This window comes from Arabidopsis lyrata (genome assembly GCF_000004255.2).
Source record: "Arabidopsis lyrata subsp. lyrata unplaced genomic scaffold ARALYscaffold_1, whole genome shotgun sequence".
Classification (NCBI taxonomy): Eukaryota; Viridiplantae; Streptophyta; class Magnoliopsida; order Brassicales; family Brassicaceae; genus Arabidopsis; species Arabidopsis lyrata.
In genome coordinates, this window is record NW_003302555.1 from 15,363,625 (window position 1) to 15,390,219 (window position 26,595).

At 35.4% G+C, this 26,595-nt stretch overlaps 4 protein-coding genes across 11 annotated transcripts; 2 read left to right on the forward strand and 2 right to left on the reverse strand.

Moving 5' to 3' along the window:
• Positions 1–982: 982 nt before the first annotated feature.
• On the reverse strand, positions 983–15,826 carry LOC9329817. Of its 5 annotated transcripts, none has more exons than XM_021011429.1 (13): positions 15,501–15,826; positions 15,391–15,429; positions 4,211–4,271; positions 3,884–4,091; positions 3,406–3,771; positions 3,218–3,328; positions 2,951–3,041; positions 2,673–2,741; positions 2,360–2,437; positions 2,108–2,191; positions 1,928–1,978; positions 1,436–1,672; positions 983–1,275 (listed from the first exon to the last, which is right to left on the reverse strand). In XM_021011429.1, exons 4-13 carry the CDS (start codon positions 3,964–3,966, stop codon positions 1,156–1,158), a joined length of 1,290 nt encoding a protein of 429 aa, XP_020867088.1. In that variant the 5' UTR covers positions 3,967–4,091; positions 4,211–4,271; positions 15,391–15,429; positions 15,501–15,826; the 3' UTR covers positions 983–1,155. The 5 variants fall into 5 exon arrangements, with proteins under 5 accessions (XP_020867088.1, XP_002893756.1, XP_020867089.1 ...); XM_002893710.2 differs by having other exon boundaries at positions 3,406–3,756; positions 15,501–15,825; XM_021011430.1 differs by lacking the exon at positions 4,211–4,271.
• LOC9329818 lies at positions 4,647–7,844 on the forward strand. Of its 3 annotated transcripts, XM_021011433.1 has the most exons (11): positions 4,650–4,741; positions 4,861–5,065; positions 5,193–5,543; positions 5,621–5,731; positions 5,908–5,998; positions 6,208–6,276; positions 6,512–6,589; positions 6,758–6,841; positions 6,971–7,021; positions 7,277–7,513; positions 7,674–7,844. In XM_021011433.1, exons 2-11 carry the CDS (start codon positions 4,983–4,985, stop codon positions 7,791–7,793), a joined length of 1,275 nt encoding a protein of 424 aa, XP_020867092.1. In that variant the 5' UTR covers positions 4,650–4,741; positions 4,861–4,982; the 3' UTR covers positions 7,794–7,844. The 3 variants fall into 3 exon arrangements, with proteins under 3 accessions (XP_020867094.1, XP_020867092.1, XP_020867093.1); XM_021011435.1 differs by lacking the exon at positions 6,512–6,589 and having other exon boundaries at positions 4,647–4,741; XM_021011434.1 differs by lacking the exon at positions 4,650–4,741 and having other exon boundaries at positions 4,758–5,065.
• Positions 15,827–16,598: 772 nt separating the features above from the next.
• LOC9327097 (transmembrane protein 120 homolog) lies at positions 16,599–20,021 on the forward strand. Its single transcript, XM_021014068.1, has 10 exons — positions 16,599–17,012; positions 17,085–17,163; positions 17,257–17,351; positions 17,435–17,539; positions 17,626–17,705; positions 18,514–18,604; positions 18,687–18,794; positions 18,883–18,969; positions 19,286–19,354; positions 19,623–20,021. The coding sequence occupies exons 1-10, from the start codon at positions 16,812–16,814 to the stop codon at positions 19,752–19,754; spliced, it is 1,047 nt and encodes a 348-aa protein (XP_020869727.1). The 5' UTR covers positions 16,599–16,811; the 3' UTR covers positions 19,755–20,021.
• A 2,138-nt stretch (positions 20,022–22,159) lies between these two features.
• On the reverse strand, positions 22,160–25,393 carry LOC9327098 (trihelix transcription factor GTL1). 2 transcript variants are annotated; one of them, XM_021012491.1, is made up of 3 exons: positions 24,695–25,393; positions 22,868–24,347; positions 22,160–22,786 (listed from the first exon to the last, which is right to left on the reverse strand). In XM_021012491.1, exons 1-3 carry the CDS (start codon positions 24,976–24,978, stop codon positions 22,547–22,549), a joined length of 2,004 nt encoding a protein of 667 aa, XP_020868150.1. In that variant the 5' UTR covers positions 24,979–25,393; the 3' UTR covers positions 22,160–22,546. The 2 variants fall into 2 exon arrangements, with proteins under 2 accessions (XP_020868150.1, XP_020868151.1); XM_021012492.1 differs by having other exon boundaries at positions 22,674–22,782.
• Between the last annotated feature and the right edge of the window lie 1,202 nt (positions 25,394–26,595).

The following is a 26,595-nucleotide window of genomic DNA, read 5'->3' on the forward strand; positions in this document are numbered from 1 at the left end:
TCTGACAGTTCTTGCTCATTAACTGTCAGCTCGTCCAACTAACAGCTCCTACACATCTATCGTCGGCTCGTCAATTCAACAATGTTCACTGTAAGTTTTTCCTTATTTACACTAAAAAAAAAAAAATGGAGAAAGTACTTGAAAGCTGACATATCTACACTAACGTTGAGAAAGCACCGTTCTGAATAACTACACTAACGTTGAAAGACTAATCCATCTCATATCTATACAAACGTTGATGATACTAATCTCATTTCTATACTAACGATGAACTATAAACAAACCCAAATTGAATCCGAACCCACAAGTGATAAGTAGTAAGTACCTGAATATAAGGAGTGAGAAGAGAAAGTTACAATGCCCAAACGTAACTAAGCAACAGTCACACGACTCGTCCTCGTAGACATCAATCTCACCGGTTCAATCTCACCACTAACCTCACTCACTTCCCTCACTTTCCTCACGAACCTCAAGTTTTCCGACGAACCCAGAAAAAAGTCGTGAATTTGGGAGAAGGGTAACGACAATTGAAGAAAATTGAGAAGAAGCTATGAGAGCTATTTCAATTTCAGATTATCAAAAACACACTCTCGTTGAGATCTTGGAGAGAGACGACCTAGTGAAACCCTAAACTAAAACGACGTAGCTTCATTTAGTTCCACTAAACGGGCTACCCATTTAAATTTTTCTTAAACCCGTTTCTTATCTTACATAAATGGGCCTGTACTTTTAAAGCCCGTGTAAAAATAAATTAAATAAACGGGTTCGGGCTAAACAATATTATGCAATACCCGTTTAGGCCCGCGGGCTTCAGGCCCGTTTTAACATCCCTGATTGTATATATTAACTGGATTCTCTACCTTCTTTATTTTATGCGGTATGCATATTACCGGTTTGCTGATATGGCACTTTATAAACGGCATGCTCATGATTGAGCTTTAACCCCTTTTTTTAAAAAAAAAAATTGAGCTACAAAGACTCGTGTAACAACAACACTTCTTCATTAATCAACTTATTAAGCTCTGTCGGCAAATGAAAAATGTCAAACAGAGATTCTGAGACATGGTTTGACAACAATTTATGGAGAATGCAGTCTTGTAGCTATTAACGTAAATATATAAAAAGATATAACATTTTGAAATCTCAAAAGAATCTTCAGACATTCACCAAATGATGCAAAAGTGAGGGTCTCTCTTGAGCAATTGTGCTCAGTACACACTTCACTTTCTCTGTTCCAAGCTTCTCCTCAACCATTCTCCACAATTCTGGCATTTTCTGCTCATAAACGAATGCATATCAGAAAATCAAAGTCCACCATATTTCCATCATTCTGCTATACGGAAAACTCCCAATCTATTTTTCTGCACTTGTGTGGTTGACAATAGTGGCAATTTTTTTTGATGACTTTATTTTGACAAGAAGAGAACACTGTTACCTTTGTTAGCCATAGCATGTAGACACCAGCATGCAATGCTTGAGCTTGGAAATCTTCAAATTTGGTATCCGGAACGATCATAGAAGATTCTAGAAGATGGATCTCGTTATCAATGAAGATGGCAATTTCTTCATTCATAATGATACTCTCTCCGGGTTCAGGTGAAACATCTGAATCATTGCAAGCGAAATATATTATCCAATTAAGAGAGAGGAACCGCCGGTGAAGCCATAGGGCCTGAAAGAGAAAGTGTAACAACTCAAATAAGTCCCTAATTCGATCATCTCCATAGTAGCACGACAACAAACTGTTTACAAAACTATCTTTGTCATCCAAACCACTGTCGCGATGATAGCTTAGCGCTAAAGAAATTATGCGTTGACAAAATCCAACTTGGTTGTTTTTTTAATAACAGATGTATGATAGGAGCTAGATCTTCATACCCTGGCCATCTCTACACTAATTAATTTTTGAAAATCAAAGATATCATACCTCTCGTCCCACGTAACGTTCTACCAATTCTTTGTTCCAATCCAGCTCTTCCTGTCATATAATCGTAGATTAGTTTTAGGAGACATCCTCATTTTCAGCACAAATGTAAAAATAAGATTACTGTGGGAAAAAATAACGGTACCATAACAGGGATGGGTTAGCAAGGAAGACAAAGCGTACCTTCCAGATTTTACGTGCCTCAGATTTATCATAAGCATTGCCTCCTTTCACATAAAGTGACTCCAAAATCTTGAGCATCAACCGCTGGACATTAATGAAAACAAAACAGTTGAGCTGCATGGAACACTTCATCAAAACGAAGAATGATAGTTGTACTTTTTACTTCCAAGACCTAACATAAGTTGGGGTAAGTTAGACTGATGTATACTCTAGATTTTTAGCAATCATATAAACTGAATATACGGTTCTTACTCTACGATAATGGAAGCAAGAACTATCGGCTACATGAAGCCCGGCCCACCTTTTAGATTTGTTCAACTCTTGTATCACCTAGAATAGACAACATATATCTATGTAATCGGAATCACATATAATAGAAAACTTATGGTGTATCTTAGACAATATGAAACTTTCACAAGTTCAGCTAACAAAAGGAACCAAATTAATGAAGTCAGAGAAACGTTGCAAAGTTAAGTATATCTGACCATACAAAAAGGTTACAAGTTCAGACCATATGTTCAAAAGATCAGGAATGATATCTGAAGAAATGTAGAAAATGATTTACCTGCTCAATTGCCATGTAGGAAACCAACCAGCAACGGTGATACCATGCACGATAGTTCATCTTTGATCTCTGCAAAAGGCATGTATTTTGATTAGGAGCTAGAGATTTTTTTAGGAACAAAGTAAGCGGTTGTGTCATATAAGTAGGAATGGTGAGAGTGACCGACCATTCAATATATACATGATAGCCAACTTGTGAAGACTAGGAGAAACCAATATTTATTTCATTAGATATATGATGAACTTTCATTAATTAAAGCATCAAATCTGGAACTATACCTCGCCTATTGATTCCACTAACTCAGATTCTTTGGTTATAATCACTTGTGGTGTAGAAAATCTCTGAGAAATCATCTTAATTATCCACCTTCTGTTGAAATAAAAACCAAATATTACGAGGAAAGTAAATGGACAAGAACAAGTAGGAACTATTCAGGCTTTGACAGAAAAATGCACTTAAGATCAGAAAATGGGTTTGCATTACTAAAGCATAACAGTGACCGGAAACATTGATTCTAATGAATACAATGAATCATAAAGACCGACCTATGGCTCCATGTTGACTCACTCTTAGGAGAATTTGAAAGAATGAGCCCAGCGAGACGAAGTTCTTCCGTGAATGCCGAAAGTTGATCCTTTTTTGATAATATCAACTTTCTATCTCCAGAACACACATACAAGACGAGGTTAAACACTAGGAAACATATTAAATCAATTATTACTTATATGAGTACCTAGCATTCCATGCAGTTCCAAAGTCTGAACTTAACAGCAAAACAGCTTGGCTATGCCTCATAACTTCAATCTCGGGAGTACCGGGGGAACAAGAGAAATTCTCAATTTGAGACTCATTACAAGCGTTTCCATGGCGTTTGTACTCCTCAAACGCAAGCAGAAACACATGTTTGGCATCTTTACATAATTGAACAAGTATATCAGTTGATATTCCCAATTTGTGATCTTGATTCCAGAATTTTCTTGAGGTTTCATTGTTAGGCTGGTGTTCATTTTGATAGACACTGGAGGAACCTGCTTCTTCATCCAGCATGTTGAATTGTGAGGGGTGAATAAAACCTACTTCATCACTGAATTCAGAGAGACTAAATAAAGTAAGAGGAAGCATTAACTAAGGAGTGAGGACTATGGTAAGAGAATAGGAAGAAACCAAATTCAATTCAAACTCAAACCAATTATTGAGAACATTAGACTCACATAAGAGGGTCAGATTCAAGAACATGCTCGAACAGCTTCAACAAGGTAAAGCAACCTTCTTCAGAACATGATCCTTGTCTCATTTCCTCTAGCCTTTTCAAAAACCCCGCACTTTCGATATCTGTTCTCCTTCTTTCGCTTATAATTTCTCACTATCTTCGAGTTCTGAATCTTCGTCTCTCGTGGCGAAATTTGCCTAGCAGGATATCTGCAGACGGAATCAGAATTCGAAATTAGGGATTTAGCCGGAGAAAATGGTTCAAGCCGGAGAGATTTCTGCTGTTCTCCGACCGCGCTAGTGAAAAATCACAAAATGGTCCTATTTACCCTTTTTACTCAAATTTGTCCAATCATCGATATTTAATTCCTTACAAGATTTTCCTGTTTACTGCAAGGAAAAAAAAAAGTCACTTATTATGCTAACAAAAACATACAGTACTCCTTCAAAACGACGATTTGAGTAAGTTTTAAACATACAAAAACATTAATTTTCGAAAATTAATTAGTGTAGAGATAGCCATGGTATGAAGATCTAGCTCCTATCATACATCTGTTATTAAAAAAACAACCAAGTTGGATTTTGTCAACGCATAATTTCTCTAGCGCTAAGCTATCATCGCGACAGTGGTTTGGATGACAAAGATAGTTTTGTAAACAGTTTGTTGTCGTGCTACGATGGAGATGATCGAATTAGGGACTTATTTGAGTTGTTACACTTTCTCTTTCAAGCCCTATGGCTTCACCGGCGGTTCCTCTCTCTTAATTGGATAATATGTGACTTTTTTTTTTCCTTGCAATAAACAGGAAAATCTTGTAAGGAAATAAATATCGATGATTGGACAAATTTGATTAAAAAGGGTAAATAGGACCATTTTGTGATTTTTCACCAGCGCGGTCGGAGAACAGCTGAAATCTCTCCGGCCTAAACCATTTTCTCTGGCTAAATCCCTAATTTCGAATTCTGATTCCGTCTGCAGATATCCTGCTAGGCAAATTTCGCCACGAGAGACGAAGATTCAGAACTCGAAGATAGTGAGAAATTATAAGCGAAAGGAGAGCAGATATCGAAAGTGCGGGGTTTTTGAAAAGGCTAGAGGAAATGAGACAAGGACCATGTTCTGAAGAAGGTTGCTTTACCGTGTTGAAGCTGTTCGAGCATGTTCTTGAATCTGACCCTCTTATGTGAGTCTAATGTTCTCAATAATTGGTTTGAGTTTGAATTGAATTTGGTTTCTTCCTGTTCTCTTACCATAGTCCTCACTCCTTAGTTAATGCTTCCTCTTACTTTATTTAGTCTCTCTGAATTCAGTAATGAAGTAGGTTTTATTCACCCCTCACAGTTCAACCTGCTGGATGAAGAAGCAGGTTCCTCCAGTGTCTATCAAAATGAACTCCAGCCTAACAATGAAACCTCAAGAAAATTCTGGAATCAAGATCACAAATTGGGAATATCAACTGATATACTTGTTCAATTATGTAAAGATGCCAAACATGTGTTTCTGCTTGCGTTTGAGGAGTACAAACGTCATGGAAACGCTTGTAATGAATCTCAAATTGAGAATTTCTCTTGTTCCCCCGGTACTCCTGAGATTGAAGTTATGAGGCATAGCCAAGCTGTTTTGCTGTTAAGTTCAGACTTTGGAACTGCATGGAATGCTAGGTACTCATATAAGTAATAATTGATTTAATATGTTTCCTAGTGTTTAACCTCGTCTTGTATGTGTGTTCTGGAGATAGAAAGTTGATATTATCAAAAAAGGATCAACTTTCGGCATTCACGAAAGAACTTCGTCTCTCTGAGCTCATTCTTTCAAATTCTCCTAAGAGTGAGTCAACATGGAGCCATAGGTCGGTCTTTATGATTCATTGTATTCATTAGAATCAATGTTTCCGGTCACTGTTATGCTTTAGTAATGCAAACCCATTTTCTGATCTTAAGTGCATTTTTCTGTTAAAGCCTGAATAGTTCCTACTTGTTCTTGTCCATTTACTTTCCTCGTAATATTTGGTTTTTATTTCAACAGAAGGTGGATAATTAAGATGATTTCTCAGAGATTTTCTACACCACAAGTGATTATAACCAAAGAATCTGAGTTAGTGGAATCAATAGGCGAGGTATAGTTCCAGATTTGATGCTTTAATTAATGAAAGTTCATCATATATCTAATGAAATAAATATTGGTTTCTCCTAGTCTTCACAAGTTGGCTATCATGTATATATTGAATGGTCGGTCACTCTTACCATTCCTACTTATATGACACAACCACTTACTTTGTTCCTAAAAAAATCTCTAGCTCCTAATCAAAATACATGCCTTTTGCAGAGATCAAAGATGAACTATCGTGCATGGTATCACCGTTGCTGGTTGGTTTCCTACATGGCAATTGAGCAGGTAAATCATTTTCTACATTTCTTCAGATATCATTCCTGATCTTTTGAACATATGGTCTGAACTTGTAACCTTTTTGTATGGTCAGATATACTTAACTTTGCAATGTTTCTCTGACTTCATTAATTTGGTTCCTTTTGTTAGCTGAACTTGTGAAAGTTTCATATTGTCTAAGATACACCATAAGTTTTCTATTATATGTGATTCCGATTACATAGATATATGTTGTCTATTCTAGGTGATACAAGAGTTGAACAAATCTAAAAGGTGGGCCGGGCTTCATGTAGCCGATAGTTCTTGCTTCCATTATCGTAGAGTAAGAACCGTATATTCAGTTTATATGATTGCTAAAAATCTAGAGTATACATCAATCTAACTTACCCCAACTTATGTTAGGTCTTGGAAGTAAAAAGTACAACTATCATTCTTCGTTTTGATGAAGTGTTCCATGCAGCTCAACTGTTTTGTTTTCATTAATGTCCAGCGGTTGATGCTCAAGATTTTGGAGTCACTTTATGTGAAAGGAGGCAATGCTTATGATAAATCTGAGGCACGTAAAATCTGGAAGGTACGCTTTGTCTTCCTTGCTAACCCATCCCTGTTATGGTACCGTTATTTTTTCCCACAGTAATCTTATTTTTACATTTGTGCTGAAAATGAGGATGTCTCCTAAAACTAATCTACGATTATATGACAGGAAGAGCTGGATTGGAACAAAGAATTGGTAGAACGTTACGTGGGACGAGAGGTATGATATCTTTGATTTTCAAAAATTAATTAGTGTAGAGATGGCCAGGGTATGAAGATCTAGCTCCTATCATACATCTGTTATTAAAAAAACAACCAAGTTGGATTTTGTCAACGCATAATTTCTCTAGCGCTAAGCTATCATCGCGACAGTGGTTTGGATGACAAAGATAGTTTTGTAAACAGTTTGTTGTCGTGCTACTATGGAGATGATCGAATTAGGGACTTATTTGAGTTGTTACACTTTCTCTTTCAGGCCCTATGGCTTCACCGGCGGTTCCTCTCTCTTAATTGGATAATATATTTCGCTTGCAATGATTTAGATGTTTCACCTGAACCCGGAGAGAGTATCATTATGAATGAAGAAATTGCCATCTTCATTGATAACGAGATCCATCTTCTAGAATCTTCTATGATCGTTCCGGATACCAAATTTGAAGATTTCCAAGCTCAAGCATTGCATGCTGGTGTCTACATGCTATGGCTGACAAAGGTAACAGTGTTCTCTTCTTGTCAAAATAAAGTCATAAAAAAAAATTGCCACTATTGTCAACCTCACAAGTGCAGAAAAATAGATTGGGAGTTTTCCGTATAGCAGAATGATGGAAATATGGTGGACTTTGATTTTCTGATATGCATTCGTTTATGAGCAGAAAATACCAGAATTGTGGAGAATGGTTGAGGAGAAGCTTGGAACAGAGAAAGTGAAGTGTGTACTGAGCACAATTGCTCAAGAGAGACCCTCACTTTTGCATCATTTGGTGAATGTCTGAAGATTCTTTTGAGATTTCAAAATGTTATATCTTTTTATATATTTACGTTAATAGCTACAAGACTGCATTCTCCCTAAATGGGTAGAAAAATTTAAGATAAGAAACGGGTTTAAGAAAAATTTAAATGGGTAGCCCGTTTAGTGGAACTAAATGAAGCTACGTCATTTTAGTTTAGGGTTTCACTAGATCGTCTCTCTCCAAGATCTCAACGAGAGTGTGTTTTTGATAATCAGAAATTGAAATAGCTCTCATAGCTTCTTCTCAATTTTCTTCAATTGTCGTTGCCCTTCTCCCAAATTCACGACTTTTTTCTGGGTTCGTCGGAAAACTTGAGGTTCGTGAGGAAAGTGAATGAGGTTCGTGAGGGAAGTGAGTGAGGTTAGTGGTGAGATTGAACCGGTGAGATTGATGTCTACGAGGACGAGTCGTGTGACTGTTGCTTAGTTACGTTTGGGCATTGCAACTTTCTCTTCTCACTCCTTATATTCAGGTACTTACTACTTCTCTCTTATCACTTGTGGGTTCGGATTCGATTTGGGTTTTTTTTTTTTTTTTTTTGGTCAAACTCATAATTTTCATTGAAATTAAATCTCAAACTCACTCAAAGGAGGAGGAATTACAACCCAAATGAAGGGGGAATACAAGATAACAAGGCAAGAAGTGCCTAAAAATACTTCAAAGGAAGATAAACTAGAGATAAATGCAAGATACAGTTTTACGAAGGAAGTCCAGTGAGACCGAAACAACACGATCCCAAAAACTTCATAAGAGACTGCATCCAGTGCAACCCGAAGGGTTACAAGCTCCGCAACAAGGGCAGAGAAAGCTAACCGGGAGGAAGGTCCTTGCAATACCGGTGACGCTTGATCATCCAAACCACTCCAAACAAGAGGGACTTTTGGGAAGACAAAGAGGCAATGAATGCCAAGATGAGGAAGCATAGCCCTAAACAGAGACTGTACTTCCCAAATTACATCGGCAAAAACAGAGATGCCAATGCAAAAGATTGGGACAAAGCCCTTAGTAACATACCATATTAGAGCTAGTCTAACAGAGACCTCAATACAAGGTAAAAAGGAGTCACCAATAAGGTGGTCCAAGAGGGTCAACACCGAATCCAAGAGCAAGCCAACTTTAATAGTTAAACTTGTTGAGACCAAATGAGAAAGGATAGTCATCCTTACTTCTGCTCCAAACAAAACGGCCTTCAACACAATGCCTCCAATAACAACATCACTAAACACGAGTGAAGTATTTGGTAGGATAATGAACTCTTTCAAAGAGAAGTGATGACTATGAAAGTCCAATTGAACCAGATTCACTAGAGAGTTGCCAATAAAGAGAGTTCCTTGTCTAAGCCTCCAACACAGGAAAGAGAACTCCACCGAATCAAACATTGACATAGTGAAATCGGATAAGAAACTGCATACTGCAGTAAAGGATCGCATGAAAGCGATATGGGTGCCACAAGAGAGCACAAAAGTAGAACCAAAGGCAACAAGAACCAACAAGAGATCTAAGCCCGTATTCCATAAAACCAGAACCTCAAAATCCACAACAATCTGATGACTTTCCAAGGTAGAGGAATCAGAAGGTGAAGAGGGAGAGTAAACCTGGGAAAACGTGATAGGAGGAGAGGTGGAAGTGTCAGAGAAGAAACACGCAACTCTGAATGAGGTGGTCATGGCCATGGTTGGACAAGGGCGAGCTTCAAGATCTCCAACCCAATCTGCAAAAGGAGAACCACCGGGAAACTGAGCTACAACAGTAATGAACGACCTTGCAAGGAGGAGAGGAAGACTCGCCGGCGACGAGAGGCCAGAACCGGTAGAGAAGAGCAAGACAGGAGAGCCAACGGAGAGGAGGCGATCTGGTGGCTCTGGTTGGTCCGGCGGAAGAGCTTCAGCGGTGGTGGTGGCAACGATGACTGCCATGGCGAAGAACAAGACGGAGGCGAGCTCCTGGATCTTCAAACACGGGACTGAGGAGACGCAAATACGGACACAAACTTCTGAAGAGAATCGACGGAGAGCAAGAGAAAAACAGCGGCTACAAGGAAGCTTCCGTAGGCCTTCTCTCACGGCCAAAAACCGGAGAAAGGCGCGACGCACACCGAGCAGGGGAGGAACCGCGGAGGGAGACGTAAAAAAAGGAAGGAGAGGCGATGACCGGACGAAGAAAAGTAGATCGGAGCGGCGGCTTTGGGAAACGAGCCTATTGAGTTTGATTTCATGTCCGATTTGGGTTTGTTTATAGTTCATCGTTAGTATAGAAATGAGATTAGTATCATCAACGATTGTATAGATATGAGATGGATTAGTATTTCAGATCTGAGAGTAAGAGGAAGATCGAAAGAAGAGAGGAAAAGAGAGAGACGACGAGAGGGAATGAAAGGAGAAACTTACATCGAAGACTTGAAAGCACTCGTTGGCGCTGCTCCGAAGGGAGATGAAGGTGGATTTGAGGAAGAAGAGGCTCCGAACAGAGATGATGCTGTAACAGTCGATTGAAGCGCAGGTTAAGAGGCTAGTGAAGTAGCGGACGATGCAGGATCTAAAATGGTGGATCCTAAATAGGCAAATCTGGAACTAGGGTTTGAGGATTTGGTGAAAGAAAAAGATGGGGAAGTGGTAGATTAACCGGAAGTTTCCCTCGACTGATTAGCTTATTTTTTCAATGGATGGGCAAACGAGAAATTGATTCACTCAATTGATTTTCGCTCAAGTAGAAGATAATCAATCTACGTATACATTTTTACAGGGTTTTTTTGCATTAATTCATTTGGATCCGAGTTTTACCCGGGTTTAACTCTATCCGGATCTTGGATAAGGAATTTTAGGAATGTTGTCTTAAAACCACATTAATTCTTAATTAACACCTAAATTAGAAATATATATAATATATCTAAACCAACCATATTTGTTATTTACCTTAACTACTTCTAACCATAATTATTTAACTATTTATTTCTATATAGAAAGAATATGTGATTAAAATAAATATTTTGTAAAATATTTATTTGGGAAAAAATTGTTCATACAAAAATAATTTATTTTGTTATAAAAATTAATATTTGTTATTTGTAATTAAATTACATAAATAATAATAATAATTTGTCTACACCATCAAATGAAAATAGTTAGTTATTTAATTTTTTATTTAATATTACGTAATTTTTAAAAAATAAATTCAACAATATAATGTCAATGGGTTTAATTCTAAAGATTTGAAAATATTAAAAAAAATACTATCCAAAAATTATCTATCCTAATTTGTTTCTAACAATTTGGACACAAATCTTTCAAATCTTTCAAAAATTTAATGTGATCACATTTGTTACTAAAATCTTGATTATATTCCTAAAAATCTCGAGAAGATCTTCATTTAAATCTGCAAATTATAATTTATGAATTAAATAAACTAACAATACGAATATTCCTAATATATTCGAGTACCATAACGAAATTAATTCTTTAATTATACATATATTTTCGAAATTATCTTAAATGCTTATCATTCCAAAAATTAAATTGATTTCGAATATTTTCACAATCTAAATTAATTACTATAACATACTTTATCTCAACTATTGTTCCTAAAATATTGCTTAAATCTCGATTTTAAAGAAACTAATTACTCTATATATATTTCGAAATAATTAGATTTGGATCCTTTCTTTATTTGAACGGTTTATCAAAATTATATTCCTATAATATATTGTAAAACATTAATGCATTATTACGAGAATATGAATTTAAAGGAAAATCTTTGATATTAATACTCCTAATAAATAGCCGATTTTAATTGCAAAAATCTTTCATATTAATGCTCTGAATAAATATGCAGATTTTAACCGTATATAATAATTGCAATTCACATTTCTTGCCTAAATAAAATGAACTATATTAATTCCGTATTCAATCCACCTAAAAGATTTAGGAAATTTTCTCATGATAAACGATATTTAAAGATATTATCCTAAAATGGTTAGGAATATATGTAGCATATTCTAGATTTGTGATAATTTAAAGATTTTCGAATATATCAACGCCTTGCTAATCAAGATTTTGGATATTCTCTAACACAAAACCCTACTAACCTATCATAACTCTATAAATACTTGATTGTTTCTACTACTTCTGAACACACAAAACACCAGTTGCATTCTTTAACTTTCCAATTTCTAATCTTAATGTGTTGTTTGATTTAATTTCTTGAAATTGGATTCGATTAAACTTTGAATTTTTGTTTATAGGTTTAGAAATAAATCTATTTTGAATTTTCTACGTCAATCATTTTATGAAATTTGAGGAAAAAGATACAATTCTTTTTTTATATTCATCAATTCATTTGTTCATATACATCGCTAGAGTCTTTGGATATTATTAACTTTTTTTTTGTTCGTGTGCAGATTCTTTGTGGTCGATCATGTTGGTGATGAGTTACGACTACTCTCAATGCTAGATGCTTTGGTAACAAGTTAATTTCTATATAATATGGATTTTCCACTTACAGATTTGGAATGTCAGATTTTGTGAGTTGAAAAACTATTTATGTTTCAAAGTGTATATCTAAGCTATACAAAAGAAGTATATTTGACATCTTTTTCTCTTTTTATATTTGTGACTGTAGCCATTAAGAGTATAAAATATCTGCAAAAGATGAAGACCAACATAGAGACACCAATTTGTATCAAAAACAGGCAATTACTCATTTGACTAACTCTGGTTGTGTTATATGTACGTTTATTATTCTTTCAATTTGCTAACGACCTTATATGTGACTATTTAGTAGAGCTGCTGATTTGTATAGGCAGATTCTTCAGCTAAAGCCATTGCTGGAGTACTTTATTAAAATTTCTGACTCAAAAAATTTATATGTTTTGTTTTATATACGTTTATTATATTTTCACTTTCACTTTGGCTAATGATCTTATGTTTGACTATTTAGTAGAGCTTAGCCTAAGGTGCATTAAGTGAATGCACCATTTTACTAAAAGCAATAGACACAGTGAACAAGGTATCATCCATCTGTTTTCATATATTATACTTGATTTGACAAAATTCATGTTTGCTTTTTTATTGTATTCAAACCAATAATAATCATATTGAGCTTACATTTCTTGGGTGTGAAAGTAGCTTGATTACATAAAAACTCCAAAATCAGAAACGTATAAGAACGGTTGAAGAAGACGAGAAGGTTCTCAAAAGAGATTTTTATTTTATTTTATAATGCAACATTTTCTGTTTTTTTCATAGATATTTCAATTAAAAGTCCAAAGGGTAAAATACAGAAAAGACAAGTGAAGCCTAATTAAGGCCCAATACATAATTACACGTCTTTAACATAAATTAGTTTTCTTTTTTAGATTTTTTTTTTTTTTTTCTGTTTTCTTAGGTAAAGCATGAGACATTATTTGACTATTTTTTATACAATTAGAGTAATTTAATTTGTCTTTCGAAATTTTGTCTTTTTGGTTTATTTTAACACATTTATAACGCACATATATAACACTATATAGCATTATCAAACAATTATATAATAAAGAAAACTTTATTATATTCAGATTAAATAATAAATTATATAGGTAATGAGTATAAATTTTATCCCACTAATAAAACTTACTTAGTTTTAAACTTTGGGATAGTAATTTAATAACATGTATCTTATTCGTATAAATATTTAGTCATATAAAAGCCAAATAATACTTTAGGAAATGTTTTAATAAAATTATTATTAAAAAGAAAATTACAAAATGATGTTTAATTTCACGGGATGAGATTATATGGTGGGACGGATTTGGATCAATATTAATACGGGATGGTATACTACGGGTAAAATCCTAGAATTAATAATCAAACTATAATTATACAATCTTAAACACTAAACAAAACAAATATAACTTAAAATTTTGATTTTTAGTTGTAAAATATCGTTATGCGGTATACTATATATCTATAGATTATCTTAAAAATTTTAATTTTTTTATTTAGTAAAAATATAGGCCCGCGGTGTACCGCGGGTTAACATCTAGTTTTTCATACGTTCTCTCAGTTGATTCTCTCTTTTTCACCTAGTTAAGGAGCAGCCACCGAAATTCTTTTAGTTCACAGATAAAATAACAAAAAATTGGCGGCCATGAAAAATAGAGGCGGGTACTAAATAATTTTTAGGGTTAACTCTATGATAACGTTTTAAAAATTGTATATGGGTGCTGTTCGTTTGCTCATTTGGGATATGCATCCAAATGATCCATCCAAATGCTCCATCTGACTAATCCATCTGAATGATGTTCGTTTCTATTTTTGGTAGTTCATCTGAATGGTCCATCTAAATGTTTTTGCTTAAAACTTTGTTTGTTTGGTTGACAACCATTCTCATCTAGATGTTTTTTAGAAGAAAATTACTAAAATGCCCATGTTAACCATATTAATTTTAATTATTGATCAAATATATATTTATAACCAAAGAAATTTCAAATTATTTTAATCCTTAATCTTAACCATATTAATTTTAATTATTGATCAAATATATATTTATAACCAAAGAAATTTCAAATTATTATATTTGACATTTATAAATTTTCATTTTCATGAAATTAATTTTTTTTATAAGAACCAAAGCATATGTTATGACAATTAAGGATCCAACATCATTACCAAACATAAACTCCAAAAATCTTAATAACAACAATCAGTCTTCTCTACGTTGAACCAGAAGAGATTATTTAATCAAATTGTGTAAACGTCAAATTTACAACTAGACACTAGAGTTCCCAAGAAACATGAAAGACACAAGACACTAGACACTAGAGTTCACAAGACACTATCTTGAATGATAATGCAACATGCACATGATGATAATGTACCATAAACCATGGTGGAGTCAACCAAACTCGAACAGACATTACAAGCAAAGCTGCGTAAGAAATTCAGACTAATTTTAGCTGACTCAATCAAATTATTCAGTAAAAGAAATGAGGCCAAAACAGACTCAAATTTATAGAACAAAAAAGAGAGAAAGATATTCACAAACAGAAGCAAAGCTGTTCCTGGATTTACATGCTTCGTTGCAGACAAATCAAACTCAAAAAAGTCATATAACAGGGGTTTCATTAAAGGAAGGAACTCTCAGATTTCCAGAACACACTTAAAAAGCTAGTGAACAAAGTGGATGATCTTGTGGTTAAAACCTCACTTGAAATCTTGTGGTTAAGGAGATGATCAAGTTCTCATTATCTTAGAGATTTTGAAAATTTTAAGAGATCTCTAGTGAACAACTATGTTTTTTTTTGCAAGTTAAGTTGGTGCATTAGCCGCTTAGAGCTCAAGATTCATGTCTACTTGAAATCCCAGAACACTAACGAAGAAGCCACAGAACTAAACACACAATGGCAGCTTTAAATGGTGAAACAGATCAAACATCAAACAATGGCAGCTTTAGATGGTGAAACAAATCAACTCAATACAAAATCAAACATCAAAAACGATAATAGCCTATAAGCATTAGAAACACGAAATCAAACAAAGCCACAACACTCGTCTCCACTGGTACACATAAACTCAATACAAAATCATGAATTAGAGATATATCATACCTCTCAAACAGTGGTTGCAGCGATTTCAATCCGTAACACCTGAAACCCACTTCGAGATTTCAATGGCTAAAGGAGAAATCAAATCCAATAATCAAACCCATGAGTCTTACCTCTCAAACAATGGTCGCAGCTAATTCAATCGTAACACCTAAACCCACGCACGAGAGAGAAGAAGACAGCCGGCGGAGAGATCAGAGAGGAGTGGAGTGGAGTGAGAAGATCAAAGAGGAGTGGATTCCGGCGAGAGATCCGGCAGAGAGATCCAGCTTCGGTGCGAAGGATCTCGTTTCTCTTCTCACGCTGTCGAAGGATGGCTCTCTGAGTCTCTGTCGTGGAATGAATGATGAGAAGTAGGTTTAGGTTTTTTGGTGTAATTTTCCAAATTAGATAGGGGTATTTAGGTCATTTTGTATTTTAGACTGAGTCAGTTCCAGTCAACTGCTCCGATCAGACTCAGTCGGAAAATGATCATTTTTTGGATGAGTTTGATAAAAAATCATCCAACTGGTTCATCTCACTGCTCTGTAAAATTGTTATAAACGAACATCATAACTCATCTCCATTCGGATGATCCATCTGAATGGAGAAACGAACAGCACCATGCTATTACAATACAGACGATGTTAAAAACCTAAAGAATTAAAAAAATAAGCGGAAGCACAATATTTTCACAAACCCAATATATTATAGCGTTTGTCTATTTATAAACGCTATAGAAAAATTACGAATAAGTCAACAATAACAAAACACACATAAACGCTATCTTATAATACTATTAAAACTTAATATTCTTGTAGTGTTGTTATACAAATCTCTTAAAGAGTTTAAAACAAGACATCACATAGACATGCATTGCCATTTTGCCATTACTATGGATTTCAACAAGACAATTCCTCCCTTCATTGCAACATGTTTTCACATACCAACCAATTAACTTTGATTCCAAACTACCATGTTTAGCATTGCTTGTTATAAACAATCCTATATTTTCTTGAAACTCCTTCATTTTGAATCCATTGTCTTCTCCATTTTTGCGTTTAGGTTTTTAAAGCTACGCAAAAAACACAACTTTTTCATATTAAAAAGGCCTGTTTTTAAAATTGCCGACACGAAAAAAAAAAACAATTCTACATTAAGTATTAAAAAAAAAACTTTATATAAAATAAAAAAAGGAAAGTGATGGTTAGATTGCGATGTGGTAGGGACTCGGTGAGGGTTTTGGAAGCATGACAAAAGATCCATGCCATTGAGATCCCTTTATTTACGACTAAGCCACCTCTTCAATTTCAGACACAACACCAAATACTTCTTCTTCTTCTTCCTCTCGTCTCTAAAAATCCTTCCTTTTTTTCTGGGTTTTCTCCAATCTTCATCTCTCATTCGAACCCACAAGTCCGATCTCATCTCCCGATCCAAAAACCATGGAAGAGGTTGAAGAAGAAGTAAAACGAATCATCGAACAAGTTAAAGAGCTTCACGACTCTTCCACATCATTCGTTTCTTCTTCTTCTCAAGAAGAGCTCTCTCTCCGTAACAGAGCCTCCGTCGTTGACTCATCAATCCGTCGTCTTCTTTCTACTCTTGCCTCCGACAAACATCTCGATCCCAAGCTTTTCGAAAAGGTTAATCTTTTAAACCTATCTCTATGTCTCTTTCTCGATTTCTCCGATTCTTAAATTTGTTTATTGTTACAGCTTGAAGAGGATCTACAACGAGCTAAATGCATGCTTGCAGATGGTGACACTTCATCGTTTCTTCCCTCTAAACCTCAAGGTTTCAAATCTCAGATTCAATTTCTGATTTGATCCATTGTGAAAGGAATAGACTTTGAGTTTTTTTTTATGCGTTTGTTGTGATTGGAAGCAGGACGCTTTGTGAGAATGTTTTTAGGACCTGTGAATGTTCGAGCTTCACGAAAAGATATACAGCTTAAAGTTAAAGAAGAATACAATAGCTACAGAGTTAGTGTTTGCTTTGTTTGGTTGGATCTTGCTTCAATGTCGAATGAATCTCTTAAATGATTTTTCTTTTTCCATGGAAACAGGATAGAACAGCTCTTCTTTTTCTTGTTTTCCCTGCAATACTTTTGACACTAAGATCTTATGTGTGGGATGGATGTTTGCCTGCATTCCCTGTTCAGCTCTACCAGGTATATTATAACTAGGGTTGAATTCGTGTTCGATTTGAGTTATGTGTAAAGGTTTTGTATTAATATGTACAACTTCCTTTGATCAGGCTTGGCTTCTGTTCCTTTATGCTGGTTTGGTTATGCGAGAGAACATTTTGAGAGCCAATGGGAGTGATATCCGTTCATGGTACTCTTATCCTATTACCCACTCAGTTGATTGTAGTTGTATTGATCCCTTAAGTTGTGCTTGTGGTTGGCTATTGTTGATGCAGTTGTTATGCTATTGCTGAAAGTCACATGATATAAAGTTTGGTAAAGTGGATCATTAGGTTGTGTTAGGCTACACTGATTTTAGGTTTCCAAATTCATTAGGTTAAGCCTTCCTTTGAAAGCATGGATCATTTTCTTTTGGATCATCTCTCTTTCCGTTAGTTAGATCCTGTGTGCTGCCGACTCTTCTTCTTTGTCTATTTGCTCTTTTATGACTGCCCATGAAAAATTACTATTTACTTTAGGTTGTTTAGTTTGACTGCAAGAAACTCATCAAATCATTTGTCACTACCTCACTGGTCAATGTTTTGCTACCCCGTTGTGTTTTGATCTGTTTTTGGTACCTCTCCAAGCCTATACTGATCGCACTGCTGAATGAGGGGCGTTAGAGTTGAGTAGATTATAGGAATTTCTATAGGCAATGTAATGCAGAAGGTTCCACACAGTGACTTTCCTATAAAATGTCTCTTGTTTTGTATCGAATAGAAATATGGGAGTGCTGTTAGAGAGGTAGCTTATTTTTGTTGACAGTTAGAAATTGGATCTTTATATCATTTACTGAATAATGAGAAACTTTTTAGCCGGCCTTAGTGGGTTGATGATTTTGATCTGAAGTGAATCATGTTATTTTAGACTGATTTTATTGTGTGACTCCAGTTATCTTCATATATATCCTCCCGTGGTTTGGAGATGACTTAAACCTCTGGATTGATATGCTTTTGTAGGTGGATTTATCATCATTATTTTGCCATGGCTATGTCCCTTGTCAGTCTCACTTGGGAAATCAAAGGTCAACCAAACTGTGTTCAGAAGCAGGTAGTGGATATTAACTTAGTATCATATATGCAGAGTCAAATCTAGCCAACAAATGTTATAGATCATTCTAAATGTTTTGCAGAAAGGAGTGCGTCTTTTCCTCCAATGGGCTATGATGCAAGGTGTTGCGATGCTTCTACAAAATAGATATCAGCGCCAAAGATTATACACTCGTATTGCACTAGGAAAGGTGCCATACTATTTGCATTTTTCTCTGGTCCAAATCATATCTGTCACTGTGAAATGGCTGTAAAAAAGTGCATTGTGGTCATTTTCAGGCTAAAAGGATGGACGTCGTATGGGGAGAAACGGCTGGAGTAGATGGGCAACTATTGCTATTATTTCCTATTTTGTTCACTTTACAGGTAACAATTCTACTTTTGTTGCACACAATTAATTTCACAGAAGGTTACACCAAAGCATCTTGAAGCTTCATATTTCCTTTACCATAAGACCCGGCTTGTATAGTTAGCTGCTGATTTGTAGCTATTATTTGTATGCATGGCTTCCATAAGAATATACTTGGAACTCAAATATCTGTTTGAAGATATTTACTAAGTAAACCTAACTTCATGATGTACTCTCAAACTTGTAAAAGGAAACTTAAGACTTATACTAAGTTCATAAGCCTATTCATCATATTGTAGTTAAACATGTTTATATTCTACTTTGGAAACTCAGGGCTTTGAAGCATATGTGGGACTGCAGTTGCTTAGGACAGTGTTGACGGGTGTAGTTGCTGAATGGCAGGTATAAATTTCTCTTCTGGCAGCATTTGCGCATTATGCTCACTGGTTTATTCACGCACCAGTATGACAAAAAAAACATAACATATTAATGTAGACAATAGCTGAATAGATATAATAATTGATTTTGGAAAGTTGTGAATATCGAAAACTCAGTCTCTTGTTGGTGCTGTTTCTCATATCCAAACAAGTAACTTATCTTAAATTCGCATCATAGTATCATACTGTTTATCAGAATGGTTTTCTTATGATAACGTGAATGCTGCGTATAGGTATTGGTTTGTGGCATTCTTCTGGTTGTGATGGCCATTGGAAACTTCATAAACACAGTCGAGACATTGATGGTGAAGTCGAGATTCAAGGCGAAGATGAAGAGAAGTAAAAGCAGAGCAGAACTTGATTAAACTTCCTAACTTATATAACTACAGCTTCATAGTTTCCAACTGTGGATCTTTCTCCACATTATTTGCTTTACTTGATAAATTTTGTTTTCTTGGGGCAAAAGTGACCTAAAAATCTGAAAAAGAAAAAAAACAGGGAGTGCCCTTTCTTTGTGTAAATGGAAGTTGGGATTTGATAATTTGATTGATTAAACTGTGTTTTGTAAACTTTTCAACTAACATTTGTTGGGTTTCCAATGATCGAATTCTCAAAAGATAGTGTTGAAATTAGATTTGTATCTTTGTCTAATTGTCTTAGTGCTTGGAACTTGACATTACTTTTTAAAAAAAGATACCTTCCTCGTCAAGGAACCAAACAACAAACAACCTCAAAGGGATGACAATACTAAAGGTTTTTAACCAAAAAACGGGTCTATACATTGTTGATATTCGAACCCGTGACAATGAATACAACAACATTTATTTAACCTTTTGGATGGTCAACTAGTACACCGGGTAGTTAATGGAGATATAATAGAGAACATTAAGGTTTTGTAGACAAGAAAAGAAAGGGCAAAGCCTAATCAAAAACGAAACTACATGTGATCACAGATCTTAATCTTTGAGTTAATGGTGAGATCACATGTTGGCTTTTATAGGTTACTCTCAATATACGTAATCAAAACAATATATAAAAAGAGAGTAGAAGAAAGTGTAATTAATAAAAGAAAACAAAACAAATGCACATGGGTAGGACCCTTGTTTGAAAAATCGCTAGGCGCTAGTCGGGCGTTCGGCATGGGCCTAGCGATTAATCGGAAAATCGGATTAAAATCGGGGATTAATCGGGGATTAGTTTTAGGGTTATTTTAATATTTTTAAAATATATTAATTCAATATTGTTTTCAAAATTACAGTAAAAACAAATTTTTATGATTTTTATTAAAATTTGAACACAAGTTATGTAAAACATCACAAACTCCCAATTCAAATGATTGAATAACAAAAATAAAATGTTTTTTTTATACTTGCAATCTAAAAAATATTCGGATATGTAAGATTAGGCGGAAAATAATCGGATTAGGCGGAAAATAATCGGATTAGGCGGAGAATAATCGGGTTACTGATTTTTTAGGGGATTAGTCATTAATCGAGGCGGAGAGGGTGGGCCTAGCGATTAAGCGGGGAGTAATCGGAACTAGGCGGGGATTTTTAGAACAGGGGGTAGGACAGGCTCATTGTTGTATTTTATACACAAGAAATACATTGTAATATCTCTGTATAATTATTAATTAGATACATATATATTATATAAAAATATGATTGCACGTTGGGGCAGCTGTGTTAAGACACAAAGAGGTGAAAGCAAGTTGGCAATCAAAGTGGTACTTACTCTTTCTTACCTGTACCCATTTCCTCCATTATTACTCTCTCTATCAAAAAAGATACAGAATCTTTTCTTTTTCTTTGTTTTTGGTTTTTAATCTTTTTATTTTTTTTGGTGTGATCATGCTGTCTCAATCCATGTTTTTATATTCTCTCTATTCAAAATATTAACTAGGCATGGACAAAATAACCGAACTATAAGAACCAAACCGGAATCGAACCAAAATTTTAAAATACTCAAATGGATCCTAAATTTTAGAACTGAAAGAATCGGAACCAAACCAAACTGAAATATTTCGGGTACCCGAAAATACACGAAATATGAGTTTATATCTAAAAATGCTAGTTATTTTTATATCGAATCACCAAAAATATCCGAAATACCAACAAATATTTGGAAAATATATAAAAAAATACTTAAAATATACAAAAATACTCAAAAATATCTGAAAATACCCAAAAATATCCAAAATACCTAAAAATATCGAAAGAACCGGAACCGGAACTGGAACCGAACCGAAATTGTTTGGTTCCTATATGGATCCTAAACTCTAGAACCGAAAAAACTGGAACCGAACCGGAACCAAGTGATTTTTATACAAGTGATATTTTTACTTTTGAAGGTTATTAATTAAAGAAAAAAAATAGAAGAAGAACAGAGAGATGAACAATGAGTTAACATGAGAGTGGCACGAGTCTTGTCGTTGTAAGTACAAAAGCCTGCACATGCTTTTGATTGTAAGAGAAAAAAAATTAAAATAAAAAGTTGAAACAAAAGAACAAAACTTTGAGCGACCCTGTTTAATTGATTGTGACACCAAAATGAATAATGGCTTATCGGATTGTTTTTGTGGGCGCCGCAAAAAGGATTAAACATAAAAACACAGAGAGAGATTCTCTCTTCTTCTTCTCCTCTCAATACTTATGGCTTTGAGTCTCAGTCAAAAAAGCAAAGTGAATAATAAGCTAATCTTTTTTTTCATTATATCAACAATTCAAATAGTAGTTAATCATTCATATATGTTTATCTTTGACTGATAAAAAAAAAAAAAAAAGACTATTTATTCCCCAATTAACCAATCAACAAATGTTTTTAAGGAAAAAAAGAAAAAAGTGTGAGACTTGCTGATGAATTACAACTCCAAATAATCTAAAAGACCTTTAGCTAGAGTTTTTGTTCATGTGGGTGGTGTTGAAGAAGAAAACAATGAACAGAAGAAGAAACAAACAAGAGACAGTGAGAAATAAAAGAACAAAAGGGAAAGAATGTGAAAAAGAATTGTATTCACTGAAAAATCGAAGATCGATGATGATCTTGATTTTTCAGTTTGTGGTGTCAGATGTGTGTGTGTGTGTTTGTGTTTTGTGTTTTTGGGTGTTTGTTTAGAAACTATGCACACATAAGTACATTTTCTTGAATCAATGATTTTTTACTGAACCATTGTCAAGAAAGGTGGTTCCGTGTGGCCATTGCCTCCTCTGTTTGCAGGGCTTTGAAACGCAATCTCGAAAGCCGCGGATTTCTCATCCTCGTCTAGTTCTTCTTCATCCATCTCCTCTTCCTCTTCCTCCATGTTATTATAATTGTGAGACTCTTCAATCTTTTCATACTCACCGATCATTGATTCTTGTTGTTGTTGCATCAGCTCTCTCATCACAAGGTCTTCTGGCTTCAATTCCAACAAATCATATTTCAGTTATCAAAGAACATAAACCAATCACATTTTGAGAACGAAAAGCAAAGTTTGTACCTTTTCGGTTCCTTGTGGACTTTCCTCTATAGGCTCCTCTTCCTCACTTGAAGCTGACCCATGAGGTTGTTGAACATTAACAAGTCCTTCTTGTGGCAGTTTCATCGCAGGGACTGGACTCTGCTTTTGGTCTTGAGGTAGACCAGAAGTGCTAGAACCGCCACCACTACCAAGTACTTTGTTGCGGTAAAGAAGATCAAGACGGTGAAAGTAAGGACAAGTCTTAGCATCTTGAGGACGTTTCTTGTTGCTTTCTTTAACTTTCTTGTAGTACTTGTTTATGTTTTCCCATTTCTCTTTACATCTCTTAGCGTTTCTGTTGTATCCCATTCTCTTCATTGACGTTGAGATCTCTTCCCATAGAAGTCCTTTAGGGACATTATCTTGGTATCTTGGTTCCATTCCGCTTCTAAGGTTTATAAGCGCTAGAATCTCCGCCTTTGGCCATCTTGATGATGATGGTAATGATGATTGTTCCGAGCTCATGACCATCTCTTGTTGTTGCGGTTGTTGTTGTTGTTGTTGTTTCTGTTCTGGTTGATGAGGAAGATGAGGAGGAGGAGGAGGAGGAGGAGGAAGAATTTGTTGTTGTGGAATCGCCATTATTGGTTGTTGTAATTGAGATTGAGCTGTTGATAATGGTGGTTCCGCCACACGTTTAGCAACCGCGGGTGGCGGTTGATACGGTGGAGGAGGCGGTTGAGGCGGTTGTGATGATAAAGAAGGAGGTAACTGAATGGTGTGGCCAGTAATTTTTTGAATCAATGAAATGATTGCGGCGTCACGAGAAGCAGAGGCGGCTCGTTCTTGAGACATGACCTCGTGTTCTCGAGCTAACCGAGCCATTTCTTGACGTTTCCAAGCTTCTTCTCGATCAAGACGTTCTTGCTCTCTCTTCTCAAGCGCCTCCAAGAAACTCCTTTGCATCGCCGCTTGCTTTTGCATTACTTGTCTAACCAAACCTTCAAATAATTTCATCATTTTACCACCTCCACCGCGGTTTCCACGTTTGCGTTTTCGGCTACTGGAACCCGCAATGTTAGCTTGATCCACGTCCATCTCGTCGTCGTCATCATCAGAACCCATTCCTGAAGCCGTCGATGAGCTATGAGACGAGAAGGTAACACCAGGAAAGGTCGGAACCATTGAAGGAAGTGGAGGAGGTGGTGGAGTAGGAGTAAAAGAGACATTATGCGTTTGAAGCGGTTGCGGTTGCGGTTGCGGTTGAGAGAAGACGGGAAATGGAGAAGAAGAAGAAGTAGGCATGAGAATGGGATTAGCGACGGAGAGAGGAGTGACGTCGAGGGAAGATGAAGGAGGAGTAGTGTTGAGAGCTTCAAGCTGAGAGAAGAACTTGTAAGCTTTACCATCATGACGACCACCACGAGTTTCTTTAGTGCGTTTGTAATATTTCTGAACGTTTTCGAATTTCTCTTTGCATTTCTTTGAACTTCGTTTGTAACCTAACTCCAATAGCTTCCTGTTCCAAAACATGAAAAAATTCAGTTCTGTAATATTTTTTTTTATTGTCGTTATTAGCTGGAAAAATTTATGGTTACTGTTTGATCGATTTTTTTTTTTTTAAGGAATCTTGGGATTTACAAAATCGAAAACGTCCCAGAAACTCATGAACCAACTCTGTAATAAACAAACAGTTCTTTTAATTTTCTTGGGGATGGTGAAGATGCTTTGATCTCGAATATATTACTATTTTTATATACCAAACACAAAAAAAAAAAAAAAAAAACACATGCAAATGGATCTCTATCAAGAAACACCATTGGTGAAGAAGAAGAAATGTAATGGAAGAGAGAAAGAGAGAGAGACCTGGAAACATGTTCCCAAAGAGGAGCTTTGAGAGTAGCATCACGAAAAGTCGAATCCATATCGGATCGGATCCGAAGAAGAGCTAGTGTTTCTTCTCTCGGCCATCGATTTCCCGATGAAGAAGACGCACTTCCTCCTCCTCCTCCACCTCCACCTCCACCGTCATCCGCGGCGGCTGAGAATCTCATAAGCTCTTCTAAGTTGTTAGCAGGAGGTCTTGAACTAATAGGTGAAGCTTCCTCCACCACTTCATTACCACCACCACCTCCACCTCCTTGCTCCATCAATCTTGATGATTTTCAATCTTTTTCAACACACACACACTCTCTCTCTCTTTCTCTCTAGCTCAATGTTTTTGATAATCTCATAAAACCATTGATGAGAAATAAGAAAGAGAAGCAGCCTTTTGTTTTGTTTAACTGCAACTAGGGATATGAAGGAGAAAGGGGAGAGATGATGAGGATTACGAGGATGATGATGATAGATAGAGAGAAAGAGAATGAAAGCAAAGAAGAAGTTAATAAAGCTGAAGCCTCTTCTAACTTTGCAGCAAATTATTGTTAAACCCACTTTTCTTCACTCTCTCTTTTTCTTTATTTATTTATTTTTTCTTTTATATTATTATTAGAAAAAAAAGGTCCACATCTATTTAATTAAATCCAATTTTATGTGTATTATTATTGTTATTATAAAGCAAAGAGGAAAGAAGGCTTTAAAAGTTAAATTTGGATCCGCAAACATCTCATTGCTCAGTGATCCGATTAATTTTTTTTCTTTTTTGGTAAATTTTTTTTTTTGGAGAAATATAATAAACACAAAATCATGTGCCTCCCATGTTGTTGTCCTCTCCCACCATCATGTCTAAGGTGTCCACGTGGCGTTGTCTAATTGGTAGGGTATGTGACAATCAGATTTTTGGGGAAAGGGAGGGACAGAATTGGAATTTGTTAATAGTTTTTACCCGATTTGAGCTGGACCAGCCTTGACATCTTTCCCCCACTCTCTTTCCTCTCCAATTCAACAGTTTCTTTCTCTCTTTTTTTTTTTTTTTAATCTATTTTTTATTGTGTAATATACATTTATAGAAACATATCAAACAATAGTATTGTAGTGATGTCAAGAAAACAAAAAAAATAGTTAATCCAATCAAAGCCAGTAAATTTATTTTATGAATTATAAATAGTGCATATATACCCGTGTAATTTAAAATCCGAACTATCTTGGATCCATGCATTAGTTTCTTCCGGTTATACCTAAAAACAGAGATTCTTACGACTTGTTGAAACATGAAAAAAAAAAAATTGATAAAAGCCAATGGTGAAGCCAAACCAACTACCAACACTACCACAGTTTTCGTTTATTATGTCATTTTAAACTAATTCTGATTTTGCAGCGGATTTATCATACATGAATTGATATGATGGCTTGGTCACGATAAGAAAGTTGCTAGACTCATCTTGACGCCACAATTTTACAAGTGATTCTTAGATGTTGGCATATTTTGGAATCAAGAACATGCATGGTCTACACAATCCCAAATATAAACAAACGCAACGTCAAGTGATCTTTGATATTTCTTTTGTTCTCCGAAAAATAAAAGACATTCGTTTAGTTAAATGTTGGGGTCTAATTCAGCGTCTACATATGTATCGCTAACTAGTAAATCAAAAGAAAAGTCTTGACGATGATTTATGTATCGGTAACCAGAATTTTTCGACAAAAAAAAAGTACAAGAGATAACAATCTAATAAAGAAACCTTATAACAATTAGGTGAAATAAGTACATTTTGAGATAGTAAAGCTGTGGTGAAGATAGACATGAATGATCTATCAGAAATTGAATAGCCTCATATCTAAAATTAGTTGCAAACTCAAGACATGGATGCAGACACTCACACTAT

Coding starts and splice junctions, on each gene's coding strand:
- LOC9329817 (XM_021011430.1), bottom strand. CDS start 3,966: ATGAGACAAGGATCATGTTCTGAAGAAGGTTGCTTTACCTTGTTGAAG. Junction 3,329..3,405: donor GGAACTGCATGGAATGCTAG/GTACTCATATAA, acceptor TTCTGGAGATAG/AAAGTTGATATTATCAAAAA. Junction 3,042..3,217: donor GAGTCAACATGGAGCCATAG/GTCGGTCTTTAT, acceptor TTATTTCAACAG/AAGGTGGATAATTAAGATGA.
- LOC9327098 (XM_021012491.1), bottom strand. CDS start 24,978: ATGGAGCAAGGAGGTGGAGGTGGTGGTGGTAATGAAGTGGTGGAGGAA. Junction 24,348..24,694: donor CTTTGGGAACATGTTTCCAG/GTCTCTCTCTCT, acceptor GTTTTGGAACAG/GAAGCTATTGGAGTTAGGTT. Junction 22,787..22,867: donor GTCCACAAGGAACCGAAAAG/GTACAAACTTTG, acceptor TTGGAATTGAAG/CCAGAAGACCTTGTGATGAG.
- LOC9327097 (XM_021014068.1), top strand. CDS start 16,812: ATGGAAGAGGTTGAAGAAGAAGTAAAACGAATCATCGAACAAGTTAAA. Junction 17,352..17,434: donor AAGAATACAATAGCTACAGA/GTTAGTGTTTGC, acceptor CCATGGAAACAG/GATAGAACAGCTCTTCTTTT. Junction 18,795..18,882: donor CTCGTATTGCACTAGGAAAG/GTGCCATACTAT, acceptor GGTCATTTTCAG/GCTAAAAGGATGGACGTCGT.
- LOC9329818 (XM_021011433.1), top strand. CDS start 4,983: ATGAGACAAGGACCATGTTCTGAAGAAGGTTGCTTTACCGTGTTGAAG. Junction 5,732..5,907: donor GAGTCAACATGGAGCCATAG/GTCGGTCTTTAT, acceptor TTATTTCAACAG/AAGGTGGATAATTAAGATGA. Junction 6,277..6,511: donor CCTACATGGCAATTGAGCAG/GTAAATCATTTT, acceptor TGTCTATTCTAG/GTGATACAAGAGTTGAACAA.